Source organism: Diachasmimorpha longicaudata, chromosome 3 (assembly GCF_034640455.1).
Source record: "Diachasmimorpha longicaudata isolate KC_UGA_2023 chromosome 3, iyDiaLong2, whole genome shotgun sequence".
Lineage (NCBI taxonomy): Eukaryota > Metazoa > Arthropoda > Insecta > Hymenoptera > Braconidae > Diachasmimorpha > Diachasmimorpha longicaudata.
The window spans coordinates 8,171,675-8,191,434 of NC_087227.1; the positions used below are offsets into that span (position 1 = coordinate 8,171,675).

The 19,760-nt window shown below is 37.7% G+C and overlaps 3 protein-coding genes across 4 annotated transcripts in view; 1 reads left to right on the forward strand and 2 right to left on the reverse strand.

Annotated features, from left to right (window-relative positions):
* LOC135160012 (somatostatin receptor type 2) overlaps positions 1–11,307 on the reverse strand; it is a 34,619-nt gene extending 23,312 nt beyond the window's left edge. The window contains exon 1 of the mRNA XM_064116130.1: positions 11,009–11,307. The gene's annotated coding sequence lies outside the window, so the exon portion shown is untranslated. The remainder of the gene's footprint in view (positions 1–11,008) is intronic.
* LOC135160060 (SWI/SNF-related matrix-associated actin-dependent regulator of chromatin subfamily A containing DEAD/H box 1 homolog) overlaps positions 1–19,760 on the forward strand; it is a 117,121-nt gene that overhangs the window by 70,898 nt on the left and 26,463 nt on the right. The gene's annotated exons all lie outside the window — the stretch shown is intronic.
* LOC135160075 (uncharacterized) lies at positions 17,313–19,593 on the reverse strand. The gene is made up of 5 exons (XM_064116252.1): positions 19,288–19,593; positions 18,800–19,029; positions 18,085–18,680; positions 17,807–17,912; positions 17,313–17,554 (listed from the first exon to the last, which is right to left on the reverse strand). The coding sequence occupies exons 1-5, from the start codon at positions 19,521–19,523 to the stop codon at positions 17,406–17,408; spliced, it is 1,317 nt and encodes a 438-aa protein (XP_063972322.1). The 5' UTR covers positions 19,524–19,593; the 3' UTR covers positions 17,313–17,405.

Consider the following 19,760-nt stretch of genomic DNA (forward strand, 5'->3'; position numbering starts at 1 on the left):
TTCCCTTGAATGAAATAATTGAGTGAAAACTGGAGAAAAATTCAATCAATTTCCATTAAAAAATATTTCATTGTGCGTTCCACATGCCAGTGAAAACTAAAACGATGAAAAGGGCAAAAAAACAAGAACGGAGTTGAAAACGGTCAATAGCATGGGAAAAATTAAATAAAAAACCACCTCAACAACCAGAAGGTAAAAACGAAGTCCATTGTTCACCGATGGTCTGCGTAACGCTGTTCTACGCGTGTAGAATTTGCCCTGTTAAAAAAATGGAAATGAAGAATTCAGAGGGGAATAAAAAGCTCTAGAAATAAACGAAGGGCGGAGGAATGGTATGAGATAGCGGACTCTCTAACCGCCCCGAGGAGTAACGAGAGTCTGGTGAAATTCGATGGCGTGTGTGGGATACAGATAGAGAGCATACAACATCTCAGGGAAGTTTGCATGTCAGGCGGAGAAAAAAAAAATACTCGTAAAGTGTGTGCCTGATTTATGGAAATAAATCTTCAGCTTTATGGATAGTAAAACGGGCAATATGAGGAAAATGGAATTATCTTCATAAATATAGTGATGTCTGCTGTGCGAAAATTGAAAAATATTTATTTGTTTCCTGAAGTTGAACTTCGTTGACATTTCTTGTCATTTTATTCGATTTTTATTCTTAAAAAAAAACGATTAAATTATTGCTAAACGGTAAAGGGACGACTCAAGCGGGAACTTGGCCCTTAACTCATGATTCTTACCCACCCCTTCGTGGGTTAAATGAGAGAGTCGAGGAGAATAGTGAAACTCTGATGGGGAAAATCACTGGAGTCATTTTCCCGTAAATATCACAGAGAAAAGTTCTTTAAAAATTACTCTAAACATTCTTCAATATTTTTTTTGCTATTTACCAAATGCTTTCAATATTCGAAATTCGCAATTATTCCACTTTGCCTCGTGCTCTATGATTGCGACCCCAATATCAATATCGCAATATTCCTCATTAGAATTTTATACCCCCGGCAATTAAAATTCTTATGGGGCAGGAAATTAAGATCGTGGAGCTTTAATTTCCGACGGATACCACGGCTTTCCATCCCCTCCATATCTCTCACTTGTGATTACACATTGTCCCCCACCTCCCTCTCACAATTTTTCATAACAATTTTATATCTCTTATCACACAAAATTCACTTTCTCCTGGTGGCGTCTAACCTTCATGAGATGCTGTTCGCCTCATTTACGAGCATTAAAAAATTTCCCTCTGCCCTTGTCCGCCCCCGGCGAACTAATGAGAAGTGCAAATTATAATTAGAGGAGGTGAACGTGTTACAATAAAATGAGGGAACATGAGAGAGGAGAGCGGACCTAGAGATATCAGGGTTTTTCGATGGGAGTCAGACCACACGAAAATGTTGGATATTTGACTGTGGGTCAAATAGTGATCCATACCATAATTTGACCATTATTTTATCGAAATTTTACTTCACCCTCTTTTGTACTCCATTCGGTAAACTCACATTTTCTGGAAATGGTAAAGTATCGGCTTCGATGGACATTTCTTGTAGAATAATAAAAACTCCGGAATTAACCGTCAGTGTAACGAAGCAAGAAGAAAATGAATTCCACCTCCAATGGAAAAACGATTGATCCATCAAGTATTAAATTGTTGACACGACTCATCCCAGAGAAAAGAGAAAAAAGTGGACGAGGGCTAGACAGCTGGTGCAAACGTGGGTCGACACGAGTATCCCTTCAGCTTGAAACACGAACAAACCGTTCATTTATTTTTTTTATACTTCATCACGGTCAGACATTTTACGAAAATCCACAGAATTGAAACAAAAACAAGTTATCAGTTAAATAACTTATTTTATTAAATCAATGAATGATCAATAGTAGCAATGATCATTCTAAATGTTTCATTATTTTCCCTTTTGGGTTTAAAAAATCATTTACTATTTTTTGCAAACTATCCACTCAGTAGAAATGAATGGCAAGTTGAAAAACGTGACATTACAGTAAATTTTTAATTGCTAATTATTTTGATGCTGCATTGGTTGAGTGTAGTCAATTAAAAAGTTTTTCCATAACATTTTAACTGGGGCAAATCAAACTTTTCTTTCAATTTCACTGGAAATTTCCCTATCTCTAATTCCATCACTGAAATCCCTTTATCTCCATGGAAAATCTTATTCTTTCGTAATCCAATGTCACTCCCTTCCTCCCCCAATTCACCAACCCCTGCCCACCCACCTGCTCATCCAATCACCGATAATCCAATTGAAAGAGAGAAATATTTCGTATAAATCCCCGAGGAAAGTGGAAGATTACAGTGTAAGTTTGTAATTTCAAACGTGAAATTTCATACCACCTGGGATGATACTGAGAGGCAATATAGATTTACCATGAAAGTTGAAGAGATAGCGTCTTCACTGCTGTGGAATGTTATCAGAAAAGTGGGATATCAAAGTTTTCCGTAAATAGAAAATAGATAAAAGAGAAAAAAAAATAAACTTTCATTTCAAGCCGGGCATTGGGGGGCAGGGGAGGGGATGGCAATGAAATGAAATGTCTCGTTGGAATTAATGAAATGTCAGTCAAAGAAACTACCATGTCAATAATTTTTATATGAAAAAAATGTTGAATGATGGCATTGGAGATATGGCTGAAAGTGAAAATTAGATCGGATGAAATGAAATATCGAGTGACGAGTGAGCAATCCGCACTTTAATTGCAAAACTTTGTCTTTGAATGTTAGGGAAGGATTGAAATGATTCTGTTGAATGTTGTGCTGCCAATTTGATGTACCAAATTTCCGGTGACATCGAGGTCCCTCGTAATTAAGCCAACAGCATTAATTAGGGAATGAAAGAGTTTTCCGAAGCGAATGATGGAATATTTTGTAATTATCAAAACTTTGGTGGCTCCAATTTTTTTTATTGCTAAGGCTTTACGTGTTGAAGCGAACGTACATATATACTACATATTCAACATGATTTGTTACGAGATCTCCTGCAACTGGCCATCACCCGAGGCCCTTCAGCCAGTGAGCAACATGAAAGGGATTATAATATTCATTTTTGCCTTAACACATATCAACACTTGTGTCTACATCCCTTATGCATATATTCTCCACTACATATTGAAGCCCTTACAAGAGGAGAGAGACCCTATTTCACCCTCCGGATATTCCCATCCGTCTGGGTGACTTCACCCACCACAAAAAAAATTTCACCCCTCAATTTAATAATAATAATAATTAACGAAAAGTGCAGTCAACAGTTGGAATGTGATTCACTATAGTCAGTGAAGGGTTTCTGTCTATTTTGTTTAAAAAAATAACAGGGGATCGATAGGTAGTCCTCTTCGAGACTCGTTGTCCCTCTTCTACCCTGTTTGCTTGCTTACAACTCCCTCAATCTTTCTCCACCCCCTGTCCGCCCAACTTTAATACCCAGCAGACGAGCCAAAGTGTACAGCCCTCTCTTCCTCGTGTTTATGTACTGTCTCCCAGGGTCTCCATTTCTCCACCAGCTGGATTCCAGAAGTGATCAGGCCTGGAGGTCCAACCTCCTCTTTCACTCGAGGGTAATCAATTCTGTCGCTGATTTATGAGGTTAATTCGAAGAAGGTCCCCGGGGTTTCGGTACTGGATGATTTTATTTATCTTCTAAGGTGCATTTTGATTGTTTTGGGGTTGGGTGGAACTACTTGAGGTGGGTGAGGGCTTCAGGGATGAAATACTGGTGAAGATAAGATTTTGTTATTTATTGGTGGAATATTTTTTTCGATGGTTTAATATTAATATGGGGGCGTTTGGGGTAAGGTAGAACGATAGTGAATTTTGTTTTTGAGGAGTGAAATGGAAGGGACGAATACAGTCGCTGAAGAATCCAAATTTCTCAAGTGTTTGATAAGGGAAAAAATTTTTGATACAAATTAGACCTCTAGAGAGCCGAACGTGGGACGAAATGACAATCAACGAGTTTTAAGTCAAGTTTTATTCGAAAAATTAATTATTTTCGTGAATACGAGAGACAAACGATTGGTCAGAGGGTCAAACTGGAGGAGGGGAGAAGTCTGGGGTTCATTTGATTCGTCTTTTACAAATATTTGACCTTAAAATTGTTCTTAATTTTTCTGTTTGACCCTCAAGTAGATTTGACCCCCAACTGCCTCTCCCCTTTGACCCACAAGGATATTAACCCCTTATCATTCAATCACAGGACATACACGAGTTGAATCACTCCATCGCGATCACCCTTTTGTCCCCTCGACCCTTTTCTCCAGTTGTTCCTTAAGGACATCATCTATTACTTGTTTTATTGCGCGATAGAGATAGAAGACAAAGTACTTTGAATTTTTCCAATTCATACACTCGACTGAAATGTTTCGTATCGATCACTTGTTGTATAGTTTTTCTTTCTGAAAAGGAAAAATAGAAAAAGCCTGCTTCCACTTTCGTGTCACTGTGCATTCCCTTTTTATCTGTTAACTGTTCAACTTTTCACTTGTCTTCTATCATTTATCCACTCGCTCGAACCGGAATGCCTGGATATATCTTGTGGAGTTGATGGTTGAAGTTTGTTGAGATCATTCTTGTTGGTATCGCGGGATTTGAGAGGGTGAAATGTTGATGATATTGAAGGTTAGAAGGACAGGATCGAGTTATTTTCGACTGGGTGAGATGGTTGCGAGGGGTCGAATTGCTCGGTGAAATGGGCAAGTTTTTTTCGAATCCGGAGGGTTGCGTTATTTGAAAGGAGAGGGTATCAATTCCAATCTAATACTGATTTAAAAATATCAATATCCAAAAATTGATATATCTGGAAGAGGGATCGCCGGAAAAATGGGACGAATGGGGATAATCCTCAGGGGCGATCTGTAATAATATCGATAGAACAGACAGTCGTTCACAGCTCTGACGACAACCGGTCAAGCCAATTTATTGAAATTAAATTGAGTGAATAAATTCGTCAGGTTACAACAAACTCATAACTTATTATTTTTAAAAATTCCCTTGCATATCGTGGTATATTAATAGCACATCAACTGAAGTGTATCAATAAATTCCATATTAAAACCTTAATACTCAAGATATTTTCAGTCGAAAGAACAAAACATCGGAGCTGTCTCGCAAATACACAAAAGAACGACTGAATTTCCCACTCTAGTGCATCCAACTCCCCGGAGAATTATTTCAACCTGGAATTTTCTTTGAATTTTCATTAAGCTGGGGGTTACAGCCTCTCTTGAAAGGCTCGGAGAGAAAAAAAAAATCGCTAAGAAAATAAAAGAGAAAATTAAAAGGAAAAGGGAGAAGTTATGAAGGCAATTTCACTCCTCTATTCGAGATATCACCCTCACGAATTTTTTTCTCCTCTCCCTTCTTTTTTTCGTGACCGCAAATTAGTTTCCACCGCCTTTTCGCCCACTTGTTACACACGGGGGTGCGGTGGGGCGCAAAGAGAGAGAGAGTGGATGAAATTTTGGGGCGGGGAAAACAGCGATAAGAGGAGAATCGGGGAGTGTTGGAAATATTCTGAATTTATTGACACATACTTTTCATGTAAGGGTTTATATAAAATATAAACTGTCCACTTTACATAGTTTTACACGTGTTTTTTCATCTACGAAAATTCTTCTTGAGGGCCTGTATTCAATAGTACTATTGTAAATACGATGTGATATATCGTTACACATTTGGAATTATTTATTTCTCAGAAATTATTATTGGAATATCGACGTATTCAAATATATCAATATTTGAAGGGATTAGGAACTCTAATGAGGAACTTCATTATATAAAAATCTCTCAATCAACTTCTCAGCATTAGGGCTAATCATGCTCTCCAGGACTGACCGTCCGCAATACCTTTGAAGGATCATATTAGTCTACACAAATCCCACATGACCGTAGTCTCTCCCATCAGGAGAATTCCACTGACTAAATAATTGCACAGACAAGATACACGATAACTTAAACCCAACTAAAAACTTATAATCTCCGATATCAAATTCAAAAACACGTACCCCACTCATTAAATCCTCTAATGAAGCGGTAAAACAAAACAAGTTACCTCATCTCCGATCTTGTTTTTCATTAAACAAACTTCATAAGTAAAAAGATACCGGAATCAGCGGAATTTTCATGACTTTCCTTGAAGTGAAAAATCACTTTCACAAAAAAGTCCGCATGAAAACTTTTCCATCAACCCTAAATTTTACGATATTTATAAAAACCCAGGCACTAGGTCAATTTACCCCGTTCTACCCTTCACCAGTGAATTTATTTTTTCCATTTTTCTTTTAGCGATAACTGGCCAGTTACCGGCAGCTACCATTCACCAATAATATTCAAAAACCATCGCAACACATGTAGAATATCCATTGATTCAACAATATCAATATATCATCGCTGATATATCACCGATATATCAGTCCAAAAAAATTCAACAACAAACATCATCCACTCAATCTCTTCCAATTTATCACTTCACTCCATCTCAATTACTTCACGATAACATCGTCCAATTACCAAAAAAAAAAAAAAACAACCCATAACTCTATTCTCACTGGATCGTAAATCCCATTACCCAATGGTTGGAAAAGAATAACCGGAAATCCACAAACTGGGAGTAATGAGGAATGGACAAAAAGGACCTCCGGTGCAAAAACCATTTTCATTCTTCTATTCCATTTGTTCTCCGCTCAATCCTCTCCTCCTCCTCCTCCTCCACCTCCCCCATCCCCCCGGGCTGCAACAATATACCTCACCCAGGAGGTAATCGCCTTGTGGTGCGTTACAGGAATATGACACAAACGTAATACAGGGAAAAACAGGAATAACAAAGACAATGTGACGGAAGTGCTGAGCAGAGGGAGAGGGATGAAGTCATGGCGCATGTCAGACGAATGGGGGTGAGGGTGCGGCAATCGCCAGAACATAGAGGGTATCTCCTCACTGTCCCTCTCGCATCACCACCTCCCCCCATCTCTCGTCACTATTTTCCGTCTTTTCGTGGTGTGCCCATCCAAACCCTCGAGGGCTAATATATAAGGGATGATTTTGGGTAAGTGTGTGGGCACAGTTCGACTGATGAGCGGTGGTGTAGGCACGGGGGGAGGGATGAGGGGTAGTATAAGTGGTCTCTGGACACAGAGATCTGTGACAATGCGTGAGGGGGAGTGCCACCCCCTCGAAGGAACAATTGACACTGAAAATGATTTTTATTGACGAGGAAAGGGAGTGAAATTTCAGGACTTTTCTTTCGAGGGCCGGTATTTGCATATCAGGATATGAGATATTTTTTTATGCACCCGGCCAAGAGGGGGAGGGGGGTAAATATTGGTAATATTGGTTTTACGATATTGCAATATCTCTGGATATTTTTTTTTCGCAATTTTGGGCCATTGGAATGTGAATTGAAAGGATTTTTTTTTTCCCTGGAGATGCTAAAATGAGTGAGATGAATAATTCAAATATCCTGGAAAATGAAATATTTTTCCACTCAACGATTCGCTAAAAATGTCGATATTATTCTTGATGGTTCGACTTCAGTCAAAAGTCAGTGGAAATATGGTATGAATTGATAAAGTTCGGTGTATGAATTACGCAACATCAAAGAAGCCGGCAATATTGAAAGCAACAGTAGCATGTGATCATTGGAATGGAAAATCGTGGCATGATGTTGTTCATCAAATAGTGTGGGTTATGCCTATGGGAATTGACGTAACGACCTGACGCAGCTCGTTTTCCCCATGCAATATAATACTTCATTGCAATATAAATGAATTCATCTTTCAGGAAATAGGGGTTATATGCAAATTGAGGTGACTCGTCTCATTTCATCATGATTCCGGGTAAAATTCACCTCCTCCATTTCTCATGAATATTGAAAATGAAAAATAGGAAGAAATAACATTCCATCGAAAGGAGTTCCTTTTTTCCTTAATATCCCATCAGGCAATTTCTCGTTCTGTCGATTATGTGAACCATTGTCCCTTCTTTGATGTTCCTCATCTCATCGTACTTCCTCCCAATTCAGAATTACATTTGTGGGAAAAATCACCAGAAAATACTCAGCTCGATTTCAATCTATCTGTCATAATCGTTCCAGTGTCATTTATGGTCCGATAAATTTTTATATTCGATGGGAGAAAGGAATTTCCAAATGATGAGAGGACTCGGCTCATTATCGTCTCAGTCTTGACACATATAGTGTCATTGCATCTCGTCACGACATCGAAAAAAATTCACCACATTTCTGTCTCATGAATATTGTAAATGTGAAATAAGAGACAAGAATATTTCATCGTGAAGAAATTTATTTTTTCTTTTTTTCATAACGTAAAAGGCTCCCGAGTACTTTTAGAATATTCACTAGTTTTTTGTAATTGGAAGATCCTGCACTCGAATTCCAGTTCGAGCCATTAATTTTGCAGTGAAGCCACTTGTACACTAATATCGAGAATGATTTTCACTCGTTTTCCAGATACTGGATCCAAAAACCCATTTGCAAATTTACTGTCCTCACAATGATGTGGTCCATTGTCTCTTCCTTGATCGTCATCCTCTCGTTATCTTCCTCCTCAGCTGCCATTCGACACGAGATAATAATTCCATCTTAATCCGTGTATTATACTGACAAAATGGCTCTATTCATATTCTACTAAAGTTTGATGTTCTGAATGACAAAAAGTGGTTCCAGATGAAGAGAAAAGACTGCCGGCGATTTATACTATCATCCTCAATTTTGGCTCACCGTTTGGCCAAATATTTGACGTGTAGCCAATATGTACTCCGACATTAATCCTCTTTACCGTTTTTCCATCCCTCTGTTTTTCACCGCTCCATACGGAAAATCGAGAGATCTTTTTGTAGAGGGATATCATCGGTTCAGGGGAGCTTAACGTGTGGGAGGAATTGGCCAGGGACTAGTAATCGCTTGTTTTAATCCTCACTGCGCTCATATGTGTGTCTTAATTGACGATTTTACGTTGGTGATATTGAATCGAAATTTCTGCAAAATTCATCACTCGACGCCATTTGTGTTTCCATGGCAGGGAAACCATTAGAACAGAGACCATTCATCAGTTGAAGGGATTGATGATGGGAAATGCCATATGAAAAGCTACTTTGTATCGACGATTCAGAGTTATGAGGGTTATATTCCATTTCAAAATGCCAGTCATTTTCGAGAATTAGTACAGCATAATAACAGCAGCGTTCCATGAAACGACTTCAATTAAATTTTTAATTAATTGAATTAGATTATTCGTGAGTGGTACAAATTATTTATTTTTATTTGTGGAGCGTGATGCGCTTTGAAGCACAGGGTGCAGTTGTATTCCCCCTTTTTTGGCTGGATATTAATTTTTTTTACTCGATAAGATATGTCAAGGAGGAAGGATGATAAGGCAAGACGTTCAGGAAATTTTAATCCTATTTATTCGTCCCTCTATCTTAGAAATTCCAATTAGTGATTTCACTTATTTGATTAGTGAGGAAAATTGCAATTATCATTTCTGAGTAATTTTACTACTGAAGAAATAAAAAAAAATAACTCTTTTTTCTCACTGATGTCCCTGGTTAATTTGATTTTATCACAGTCCGTAAAATGTGAAAAAAAAAGTTGGAAAATTTATTTGCTGTCTCAGAAGTTGTAAAACTAGATGTTCGTGTTGTAGAAATCACCGTGTGGCTAAAGGAATTGACCATAGCAAATACTCCCTGGAGAGACACTTTGTATTAACAATTCTAGAGAGATTCCAGGTCCTATTCCATTTCAACCAGTACTTCGTCTTCAAATACTAATAGACCCATGTAAACTTTCTACTACATACATCAGCAGTTTGTCAATTGCTGATGTCCGCACATTTGCAAACAAGTTGAAACCATAAGAAACTTCTACAGAAACAACTTTTCACGATTTGATCTTTACCTTCCCATGATACGTGAGATTGTAAAACTATATCACCATTGCATGTCATCTCCCAATTGTTGGGAGGACGAGTGAATTGATGGTGGTGAGGTGAAATCGTTGGGCAGCTGAAAGGATCGATGATGGGAAACACCATGTGAATAGGTACTTTGTATCAGTGATTCTCGAGTTGTTAAAATCATATACCATTTCAAAACGCAATTCATTTTCGGGAAATTAGTGGAGCGATGTGAACTATCAAGAATCCAACCAATTGTCCTATTGTTGATGTTCAAACATTGGGAGATACCTCACAATCATCAAATCCAAAGAAAGAAAATTTTCACTGATTGGCCGACACATTCAGCTCATCCCCCGAGTGGTAAAACTTGATTTTTCCCATTCAGAAATTGCTGGACAGTTGGAGGGATTGATGATAGCAAATACTGACCGGAATGATCCGGTTCTATTAGCAATTCTAAAAAGATTCTGATACTATTTCATGTCGGAGTGCGCTTCGTCTTCTAGTCTAATAGATCGATGTGAACTCTTATCAGACATCTCAGCAATTTGTCAATTGCTGATGTCCGCACATTCGCAAACAAGTTGACCGATGAGAAAGTCTAGCTGAGCCAACTTTTTACGATTTGGTTTCTAACTTTAAATGGTACTTGACGTGGAACTACTTTATACTAATTTATCTTCAGAGCTGAACTTATCAGACAGTTGAGAGGATTGATGACAGAACACACCAGATTGAAATTGTCAGTCATCTAATTTCAAAGTAAACATTTTTTGGTAATTAGTAGAGTTCAATGAAGGTTTGGTATTCCATATTGGGCTGTCACCTTTACATGACACTTCAGTTTATACAATCATCGTACAAGACTAATGCATGGAGCAGCTGTGAAGAGATTGATAAGAGATGTCCCCCACGTGTTGAAATGATATCCCATTTCAGACTGTAATTTCCTTTTGAAAATTACTTGAACCCCATGTGCTTTTAGCCAAAATCCAAACGCCTCTGGAATCGTTGATGTTCAAACATTTTGAGACACCCCAAAAGCCCATCAAAACAACCCGTTCAATTTGGTCCTTACCTTTAGGTGATGCTTGAGGTTGTTGACACCAGGCAGTGTAGCACCGCGTAGCGTCCACCGGTTGGCATGAGGACTCGAAAGATACACACGTGTCCGTTCCCTCGGTCAAATATTTCATCAAATTTTCCCAAAAAACCTCAGCACAGTCTTTATTATTCACAGAACAAAAACAAATTGGCAAAAATTTGCCAGAACTCGTCCGAATGAATTTCGCGATTTTTCGGGGAATGGGGGGGGACACCTCCGGCGATGTTCAAGGGGTCGAGGGATATCACGAGTGCGTGATGACGACTGGTTGAGTTGGGGCGTCGGTGGCAAACAGATTTTGTGAATTCTCCAGCTGAGAGCCGGCGACGCCGTTCCTGGGCATGCGCAGGGACATCACCAGCATGAGCCTGCGGCCAGGCACGTCCGAGCGGAAGCGGACTGATGTGATAAGGGGAATTCTCACATCTCCGTGCGGTTTCCCTGCATACGTTATGGATGAAAAAAAAATCAAAGGGATTTAGATTATCATACAGCTGTATCTTTTTACCCCGAGGGTTCTCCGTGAATGTGTCGTTGTAGTGGAGTAATGAAACTGGTATTGATGAGAATCATAACTTTCTGAATTAGTACGGAACATTTCCTTAATTATCAGAGGGGAATATTGGCTTCATTACGATGTACATTATTATTAAAAGGCCCTGACCACGTGATCGTAGGGTGAAATGGTCTCCGGACAGTTTTTTTTGGAATTTTGAAAGAGTCGTAACTCCTGTCCATCAATTTGCAATAGTTTTTCGTAGAAAAATATTTGTTCAGTTGAAAAAATACGAGTTTTATTTTTTTTATGAAGAAGAAATTTGCTTCACTACATAATGGGGTAATATTCAACCCCCCGTGACTTAGGAAGCCACTTGGTGATGCTTTACGGAATATTGTTGTTTTCAGTTTGAAACTTCTTCATGAGAAAAAATTATTTATGCAATGTCTTTTCCATTACCTCACTCTACCCATTCATATTTTACTTTTTCCACTGTATCTTCCTGGAGTACGTGACAGTTATTGTCGTTGTTCCCTCGTTCTCGCACGGGGGAAATCAAACAAGTTGTAAAAAAACATTGGAAAAAAAAGAGGACAAGAGTTAGGATAATACAACTCCACAGTCTCCACTACTTTTTTTAATGCTCCTTCCCGCTTGTTTCTCAGCTTCTTTCCATCAACAAAAGTCTCATTTTTTTTTCCGCCAGCGGACATTGTCCTGAAATATGAAGGAGGATTAATGAGATATTGGCGAATGAGGGAGTTGGAAAGGGGAAAAAAAATTTTGTTTTACGAGGGGACGGAAAATGAGTTTTTTCAGAGCGCGTGTCGTCTGGATAGAGTTTAGGACATGTGAGAGAAACTCGTAACTCGGTGGGAATATCAAGATATTCCTGAGATAATATTTTGCTGCGTTGTAGGAATGGGCGTAATTGGTAAAAAAGAACATCGGGATTTAAAATAAAAATTGAACTCCGACTAAACTTTTTATTCAATGAATTCCCGTATACAAGAGCGGAGGAAACAATTTTTTTGAGACAAAAAAAATCTAGAGCCAAGGAACAATAAAGGAAATTTTTTTTGCAATAGAAATGAAAAAAATGGCTCGATTATTTCCAAAGAAAAAAATATTACAGCTGAGCCTTCGAATTATTTATTTGTTTCTATTTTTCTAATGAATTCTTTATTCGAAGCGTTTTTTCGGGAAATGAAAAACAAAAAAAACAAGAAAGGATTTGTTTCAGTGACAAACATAAAAAAAATCATCCCTGATTAATCGAAAAAAAAAACAGCAAAGGAGGCTCGGCATATTTATCCCCCAATAGCAATTGTTTTTCCCTCCTGGCTGGCGATATCTCCACATCTGAATAATTCATGACTCATGGATTAACGAAATGGCTCGTTAACGTTGTGCATGAGCACATCTAACGATGCTCGACGTATCGAGCTTAATCGGGAAATTTAATTTCATGGTAGTAGGCGTTTGCAGACGCCCCACTGTGGAAAAAGGGGTTGCGACATAGCAGATTGTGAGAGACCGCGTTCGTGACATCAAGTGTAAAGCTGGGATTTCCCTCCCTTGTTGACAAAAAAAAATGAAAAAATTCTTCGTCAACTTTTTGTCACCCGCAAAATCTCCCCAACTGTCAGAATGAAATAAACAAGTGAGACATATCTTTTGTCATAACGTAGACAATAGATTTTCATTACCCGAATCTGAATATCTTTAATGGACCTGCAAAACTAATACTCAACACGCGTATGACGCTGTAAAACATTTCCACATTTTCATGGATTACTTCAGTTGTAAATATTCCACTGGTCATTTACGTTCCGCCATTCGACGAAGTTTATCCACATAATCCTGGTATATTATCCATTTTTTTGTAGCCGGTCATGTCGTTACAAAAAAAAAATAAGAATCCGCGGAGATGAGGAAAGTTGAAAAAACATTTTCTCACTCATGTCTTTCCTTATTGGAACTGTAATAATCTCGTCCCGATAGAAAGGAAATGTGACATCTTCTGCCGGAAGGCGAATCCATCAAACTCGTATTCGCTGTGATGGGCTTTCCTTCAGCCAGTGACAATGTCATTTTTTAAAATTGTCGAGACTTGCCAATAAATTTTTTTTATTCTCTTTTTCATTTCCCTTTGGAGAAGTACATGCCAAACACGTATGAATCAGTGAAATAAAATTGAGAGGAATATGATGAATCACTGTGACGCGTCTTCACGAGATTTTCTGATTTTCGCATATTTATTCAACGAGGAGTTAGATTTTTTGCGTTGATACGCAGATGGGAAGAAAGTGAACGGGAGAGGCAGAATGAGAGAGAGAGAGAGAAATGAGAGGAAAAAGCCATCCCATCGACATTTCCTTTAATTTTCTGGAAATCAACTTAAATCCGTATCTTTTTCTTCTTTTTCTCCGTCTCAATGGGGAGGGAAGATTCAACTTTGACGAGATGAGGAGTAACTGATTGTAGACACAAACGAGATTTGATTATAAAACCCGTTGGATCGATGTTTCAATTAAAAACTTTGATCATTTTGTTCGAGTTCGGTCTGATTAACGGAGTGGTTCCAGTGGGATCCTTAACGGATGCTGGAATAAATAATAAATCCTTATTTTGAAACAAAAATTATGGAACGCACCTCTCCAAAAGTTTCCTCTGTTGCAATTAAACTTTATCCTGCGGTAAAATTCATCTAATTAAAATTCTGATTTTTTATTTTTATCATTTACCTTTATATTTTAATTTTTTTTATTCTTCAACTTTTCATTTCTGGTTGTTTCGCTCATTCCGCTCAACAGCTGTCCATATCTCGAAAAATCATTCAAACATTCAAGTGAAACTCCTCAATTATTTAATACACATTTATCTGTCGGTAGAAAATGAAAGAGAATTTATTCCGCCATAAATACAATGTTATTTTAATGGCATCTCCTCATAACAAACACGAATATTAAAATGTACTTATGGAAAGTGGACGTTTAGCTCCCGCTGCTCGTCGGAATGTATGGATTCCGGCGGAATTTATTGACATTTTTCCTCGAATAGACGCGAGAGATGAGAGAGATGAAAATAAATGTAACGGGAAAATTTTTCAATCATAAAAATAAAAAATGCATAAAAGAAAAGTATTTTGTTGGATCATCAACGTCCCATAAAACAGAATGTAATACCAATTTTCTTTTCACTCCCATGAATTGTTTTTTTTTCTTTCTCTTCTTTTTTACCCCGTGAAAAAGGTAGTTCTCACTTTTATCGTGCAATTTTCATACACTGAAAATCCTCATTCCGTTTAATCTTGATCTCTTCATGACTAGAATAGGAGAGAGTGATGGGCTGTGGTAATTTTTTTTTCCACTGGAGAAATCAGCCCTCTGGACTTTTTCCCCCTTTCCTTGAGCTTTCTTTTTTGGTTCGCATTAAAATACCTCGACAGCCTTTATTTATGGAGACGAATGGGACGACAGAGCTGGACTATTGATTGAATTATTGCGTAAGTGAAATTATTTCAAATACAATTATTTCAAATGGAAGAGGAATGAAAATTAAATTTTTGATTTATGTTGATTTATTATCTTCATGAATTACCATTCCACAATGTGTGGCATAATACTACCTGAATATGCAATTAAAAAATCTATTATTCACTGAAATTAATCAACGGAAACCATATCAAAAGGCTCATTTGGCTCAACACTGTCCTTCACTATGAATCAGACAAAAATCCCCATGAGAAAATTTAATTTTTCTAATCATATCACTCGTCGTCTGACATCTGACCCTCGGAGTCTGACCCTTCAACAGGGAAATTTACCATCGTGCCCCTCTACCTCGTATTCTCCCATTGCGAGCGAATATTCAAACTGTTGAAACAAATACAAAAATTTTAATCAATGTCCGTCTCAATTGTGGAATAAAAAATTCCATGAAAATTACATTCCACAAAGTTCATGAACAAAAAAAAAACTGATAAAGTGAAACAGTGATGCACTCAGCACTGATGGAGGCTCGAGTTAATATCGGTGAAGAGGGAGTGACGAGTGACTGCACTTCAATTAATCGATTGCGAAAAAAAAAATATCAAGTGCTGATGAATAAAGAAAAATATATAGGGGGAAAATCCTGATGAGTTAATTAGCTGGAGTGCAGGGCTTGACGCACAAAGGGCTTATGAAAGCGATTTCACACCGTTCCCTGTTACATAATTAAAAAGAGAAAAACAAAAATGCATCGGCAAATCAATTTCCGGCAAGTCAATGTATTCTTTTTTCATTTTACCAGTACGTGTTTTTCAATTTGTCCATAGAAAACAGTGAAATACGGTACATTCGTTTCAAATAATCAACATTTCCATTGTCCAGATGAAAAAGAGTAAAATAAAATGATCAATTGTCCGATTCATCCCAGATACCTTTTCATATTAATTTTAAAAAATTGTACTAAACGTCACTGTGAAATATGATCTCTGAACTTTAATTAATTCTTCTCACAAATTATTATTCATTCAATCGATTCCTATTTATCTATTATTCCCCTTCGGTTGTTTAATTTTATGGACAGTATTTTCCAAATTCCATCATTCCGCGAAGTAGGCTCATTTCGCCCCATCCATGCACTATCGGCATCCCGATTCCTAAAGATAATGATTTCATTATAAATATGAAATTCATCGCATGATTTATATGGCCATTTGCCCCATGAAAAAGCAAAAATTCAATCCTTCGGAATTTTTTAATTTCGTGAGAGACAGTGCCACTAGTATGAAAAAAATGTGTGAATGACGTGAATGTGGGATATCACGCCTAGATTTTATTGCCAAATACCAAAGGGCAAAGCTCAAAGGGGAAAGCGCACAGAGGATGTGAAATCATTTGTAATCAAGTATTTGTCGTTGATATCGTGACATACCCTATGCCCACCACTTTGAAATACCAGTCAACCGTAACCACTCCTTGTAATTAAACGAATTTAATCGTGTGATTAAGCTAATCAAATGCCTCAGAACAATTAATTATGGTTTAATCGGGTAATTAGAAAAGCGAGAAAACTTATTTAATCGAAACTAATTCCACTTGCAATTATTTTAATTGTTCTTGCTAACGAAATTTCCGTGTGAAATTGTAGTTGATCGTTGGAGTTTCAATGGAGAAAGTCACAGCGTTATAACTTTTTGGGGTAGAATGGGCCTTTGAGTCAGTGGGACGAATTTCGATGTGGAATTCAAGTGGCAACAGGGACAATATCCGGCAGCATCGCCTGGATAGTAATTAAGCTGAAAACGGACAAGGGGATGACACGACACTTCTCTGATTACGGACAGCGAGACCGGGGGAATAATGAGTATCACAAAAGGATCTTCAGAGATCAACAACTGTTGAAATTTTTCATTTGTAAATTGCAGAAAATATCTTTTAATTATTCGATAATTCTGAGACAATTTAGCGACTGTAACAGGGGCGGGTGGGGCAAAGAGGAATAGCAGAGTAGAGAGAAACGGTATTGAAATTTGTTCTTCAAAGATCAAACAGCTCTGAGGGTTTAATCAAGGACACCAACGAAGTGACAAGGAATTAACGGCTCGTAAGGGTATACGTATTTGGATTGACGGCTTGATGATGTACCTGGCCGAGATAAGCGAAATCAGTAGAAGGAATAAATCCCAGGAAATTAGAGGGAATTATCATCCGTTGAATGATAAGTCAATTTCTCGACGAAAATGAAATAAGTGACCGAAAAATTATTCAAAGAAAGGGGTAGACATAATTTCATATAAAATATCTTCTTTTATTTATGAGAGTTATTTAACAAGGACATGAAGTAGACACTAAACAAATTTTTGACGTAGTTTCAAATCTCCTAATGTTGAATCAAGCGCAACTCCAGTAGTTCTCCGCTCGACAGCGCGTAAAATTGAGTTTCGTTGAGCCTTTCTTCCGAATTTTCCATTTCTTCGTCAGTCCCAAGAGAGAACTTGCCTTCGGGATCTTTTAAATGTTCCTCACCAGCTAAAAATAGTTACAGGCATTACAGAGAGGAGTAAATGCGATTAGTAAAATCCAAATATGCACACAATGGAAATAAACAATTAATTTTCATTATTTATATTTCATCGCTGGAAGAATTTTCCCATAAAAAATACTTCCCGAAATTTCTATCTAGAAATTTTAAGTTCTCCAGCTCATTCAATATACCAATAAATTGCAAATTGACTCGTCCAGAACTTGTCTATGTATTACCTAAATAATCAAAATACTTACTGATTATCTTGAATGAATAAGTTGAAGGTTCTGAATCTTTCGAGACAGTCTCTGCCACAATGTATCCGGACACTGTTGGAGAGTAGTCTGAGCCCATCTTCAGAATCTGGAAAAAATCATTTCATTGACTGATTTTGTCAGCGGTTGCGAGAAATTAATTAAAGCAGTGAAGTGTCTTTTGTGAAAATCGGTATTTCCATGAAAAAACAATTAAAATCTGATTTGAAAAAATTAATAAATTATCTACATCTCAATTGATTCTCAATAAGAAAACTTACTCTAAATGCCACGATATCTCCCACAGCAAGATCCTCATTGTAAACAGGATAATCGAGAGGATTTACGCTCGAAAAATCCTTCTCCTCTGAATCACCATCGACACCTCCATTTTTGTCCTTCACGGGGGTCTGAAGGCTCCCATTAACTCCAGAATCTCCATTCTGCGATGGATGATCAGATATTTTTGTCTTCTGGCCCACAAATGTCAGAGGAAACTGAGAATTCTTCAAACTTAGTAAAGTATTTAATTCTGGAATTACAGGAGTGGCGACTCCATTTCTCGGAGATTCAGTTTCCACTGCGTTCTCTTCTTCGTTTTCCTCCCAGTTGAATTTGAAGTGCTTGGGCTTTGTCTTGGCAGTGAGACTGCAATTGATAGGGACAGAGAGGGGCTTAGGCGAGGGAGGAGGCTGTTGTGGGACTGAAAGCTCTGGAGACGCTTTACATTTTCTTTTCCGAACCCTTCGACGTTTTTTCTGAGGAATCGAGAAAAGTTCAGGAGTCTGTGAAGGGGTTTCGGGGGCTTTCTTGGGGTTCGGGGTAGTGTCTGTGTCGGAATCTTCTGGGAGGCTTGTGTGACCCTTACCCTCTGATTCTGTAACGAAAACCATAAATTTTCCCTGAGTCTTTTATTTATGAGATTAAAAGTTTGATTTGTATTTCTCAGCTGTCACAATTGACTGATTATTTCTCATTATTTTCTTGTTTAATTACCTGTGATTGATCCATTCAAACATGCCGTCTTCCTGATATCTTTCGTAGATATCGAGTCACAAGGCTCTGACTCTGCCCCAATATCATTTTCCTGGCGAGAATTAATCTGTTGATGTTCCTTTTCAAGTTTCCTTGGCACTTCAATGGTTGTTAAGGGATTCCCATTGGCTTTCACCGCAATATCTCGCCAAATTGTCACACAATTTGGATTCACAGCCCCTGAACACACCCTAAAAATCCCAATTTATATGAGAAAAATTTTGAAATCGAATGCAAAAAAAGGGCGTATGACTTGATTAATTTATTCATTCATTGATTCATTAATAATGAACTTTACATTTTCGAACTTTATTATGGGATTGACTTATTCGTTTATTAACTTCTCTCAGTTTCCTTGTTCATAAAATAATTAAATTTAATTGACTTCTTTCTCACTCGAAAAAAATGTGGCGAATAAAAATGATTAGGATTCTGTGCCTGAAACTCACCTGATAGTCTCTTCCTCCTGAATAATCCTGACATCCTCATTCATTGGTAAATAAACCCCCTCACACGAACTAAGATAAAAAGGCCGGGTGATACCAAAAACCTGCTTAATTCTCTCATGCAGATGCAAAATATGTGAAATATTTTTCTCATTGACGTATACATAACTCAGCTTTCTCACATCTTCGTAGAACTGCGCGAGATCGACTTTTACTCGATAATTTTTTGGATTCTCCATGATTTTCCCCGATGTATCAAATTTTGTTTACACTGACAATTTTCATCTGAACCTCCTGAATTTTTGAGGTTAGGTTCTACCGGTTTTTGGCGGAAATAATCGATACATCATTGATTCGATTATTCAGTACATCGATTCAGTCCTACAAACGATATATTTATATCGATGTTGGTAATATTGATATTTAGACCCGCGATACATCGGTACTGCAAACTCTCTTCGGTTTCTCCCGGCATT

What these genes read in the sequence shown, in the direction of transcription:
- LOC135160075 (XM_064116252.1), bottom strand. Translation starts at nt 19,523, where the DNA reads ATGGAGAATCCAAAAAATTATCGAGTAAAAGTCGATCTCGCGCAGTTC. An exon ending in CAGGAGGAAGAGACTATCAG is followed by an intron (nt 19,030 to 19,287) that starts GTGAGTTTCAGG and finishes TGGGATTTTTAG; the next exon opens with GGTGTGTTCAGGGGCTGTGA. An exon ending in GAGATATCGTGGCATTTAGA is followed by an intron (nt 17,913 to 18,084) that starts GTAAGTTTTCTT and finishes GATTTTTTCCAG; the next exon opens with ATTCTGAAGATGGGCTCAGA.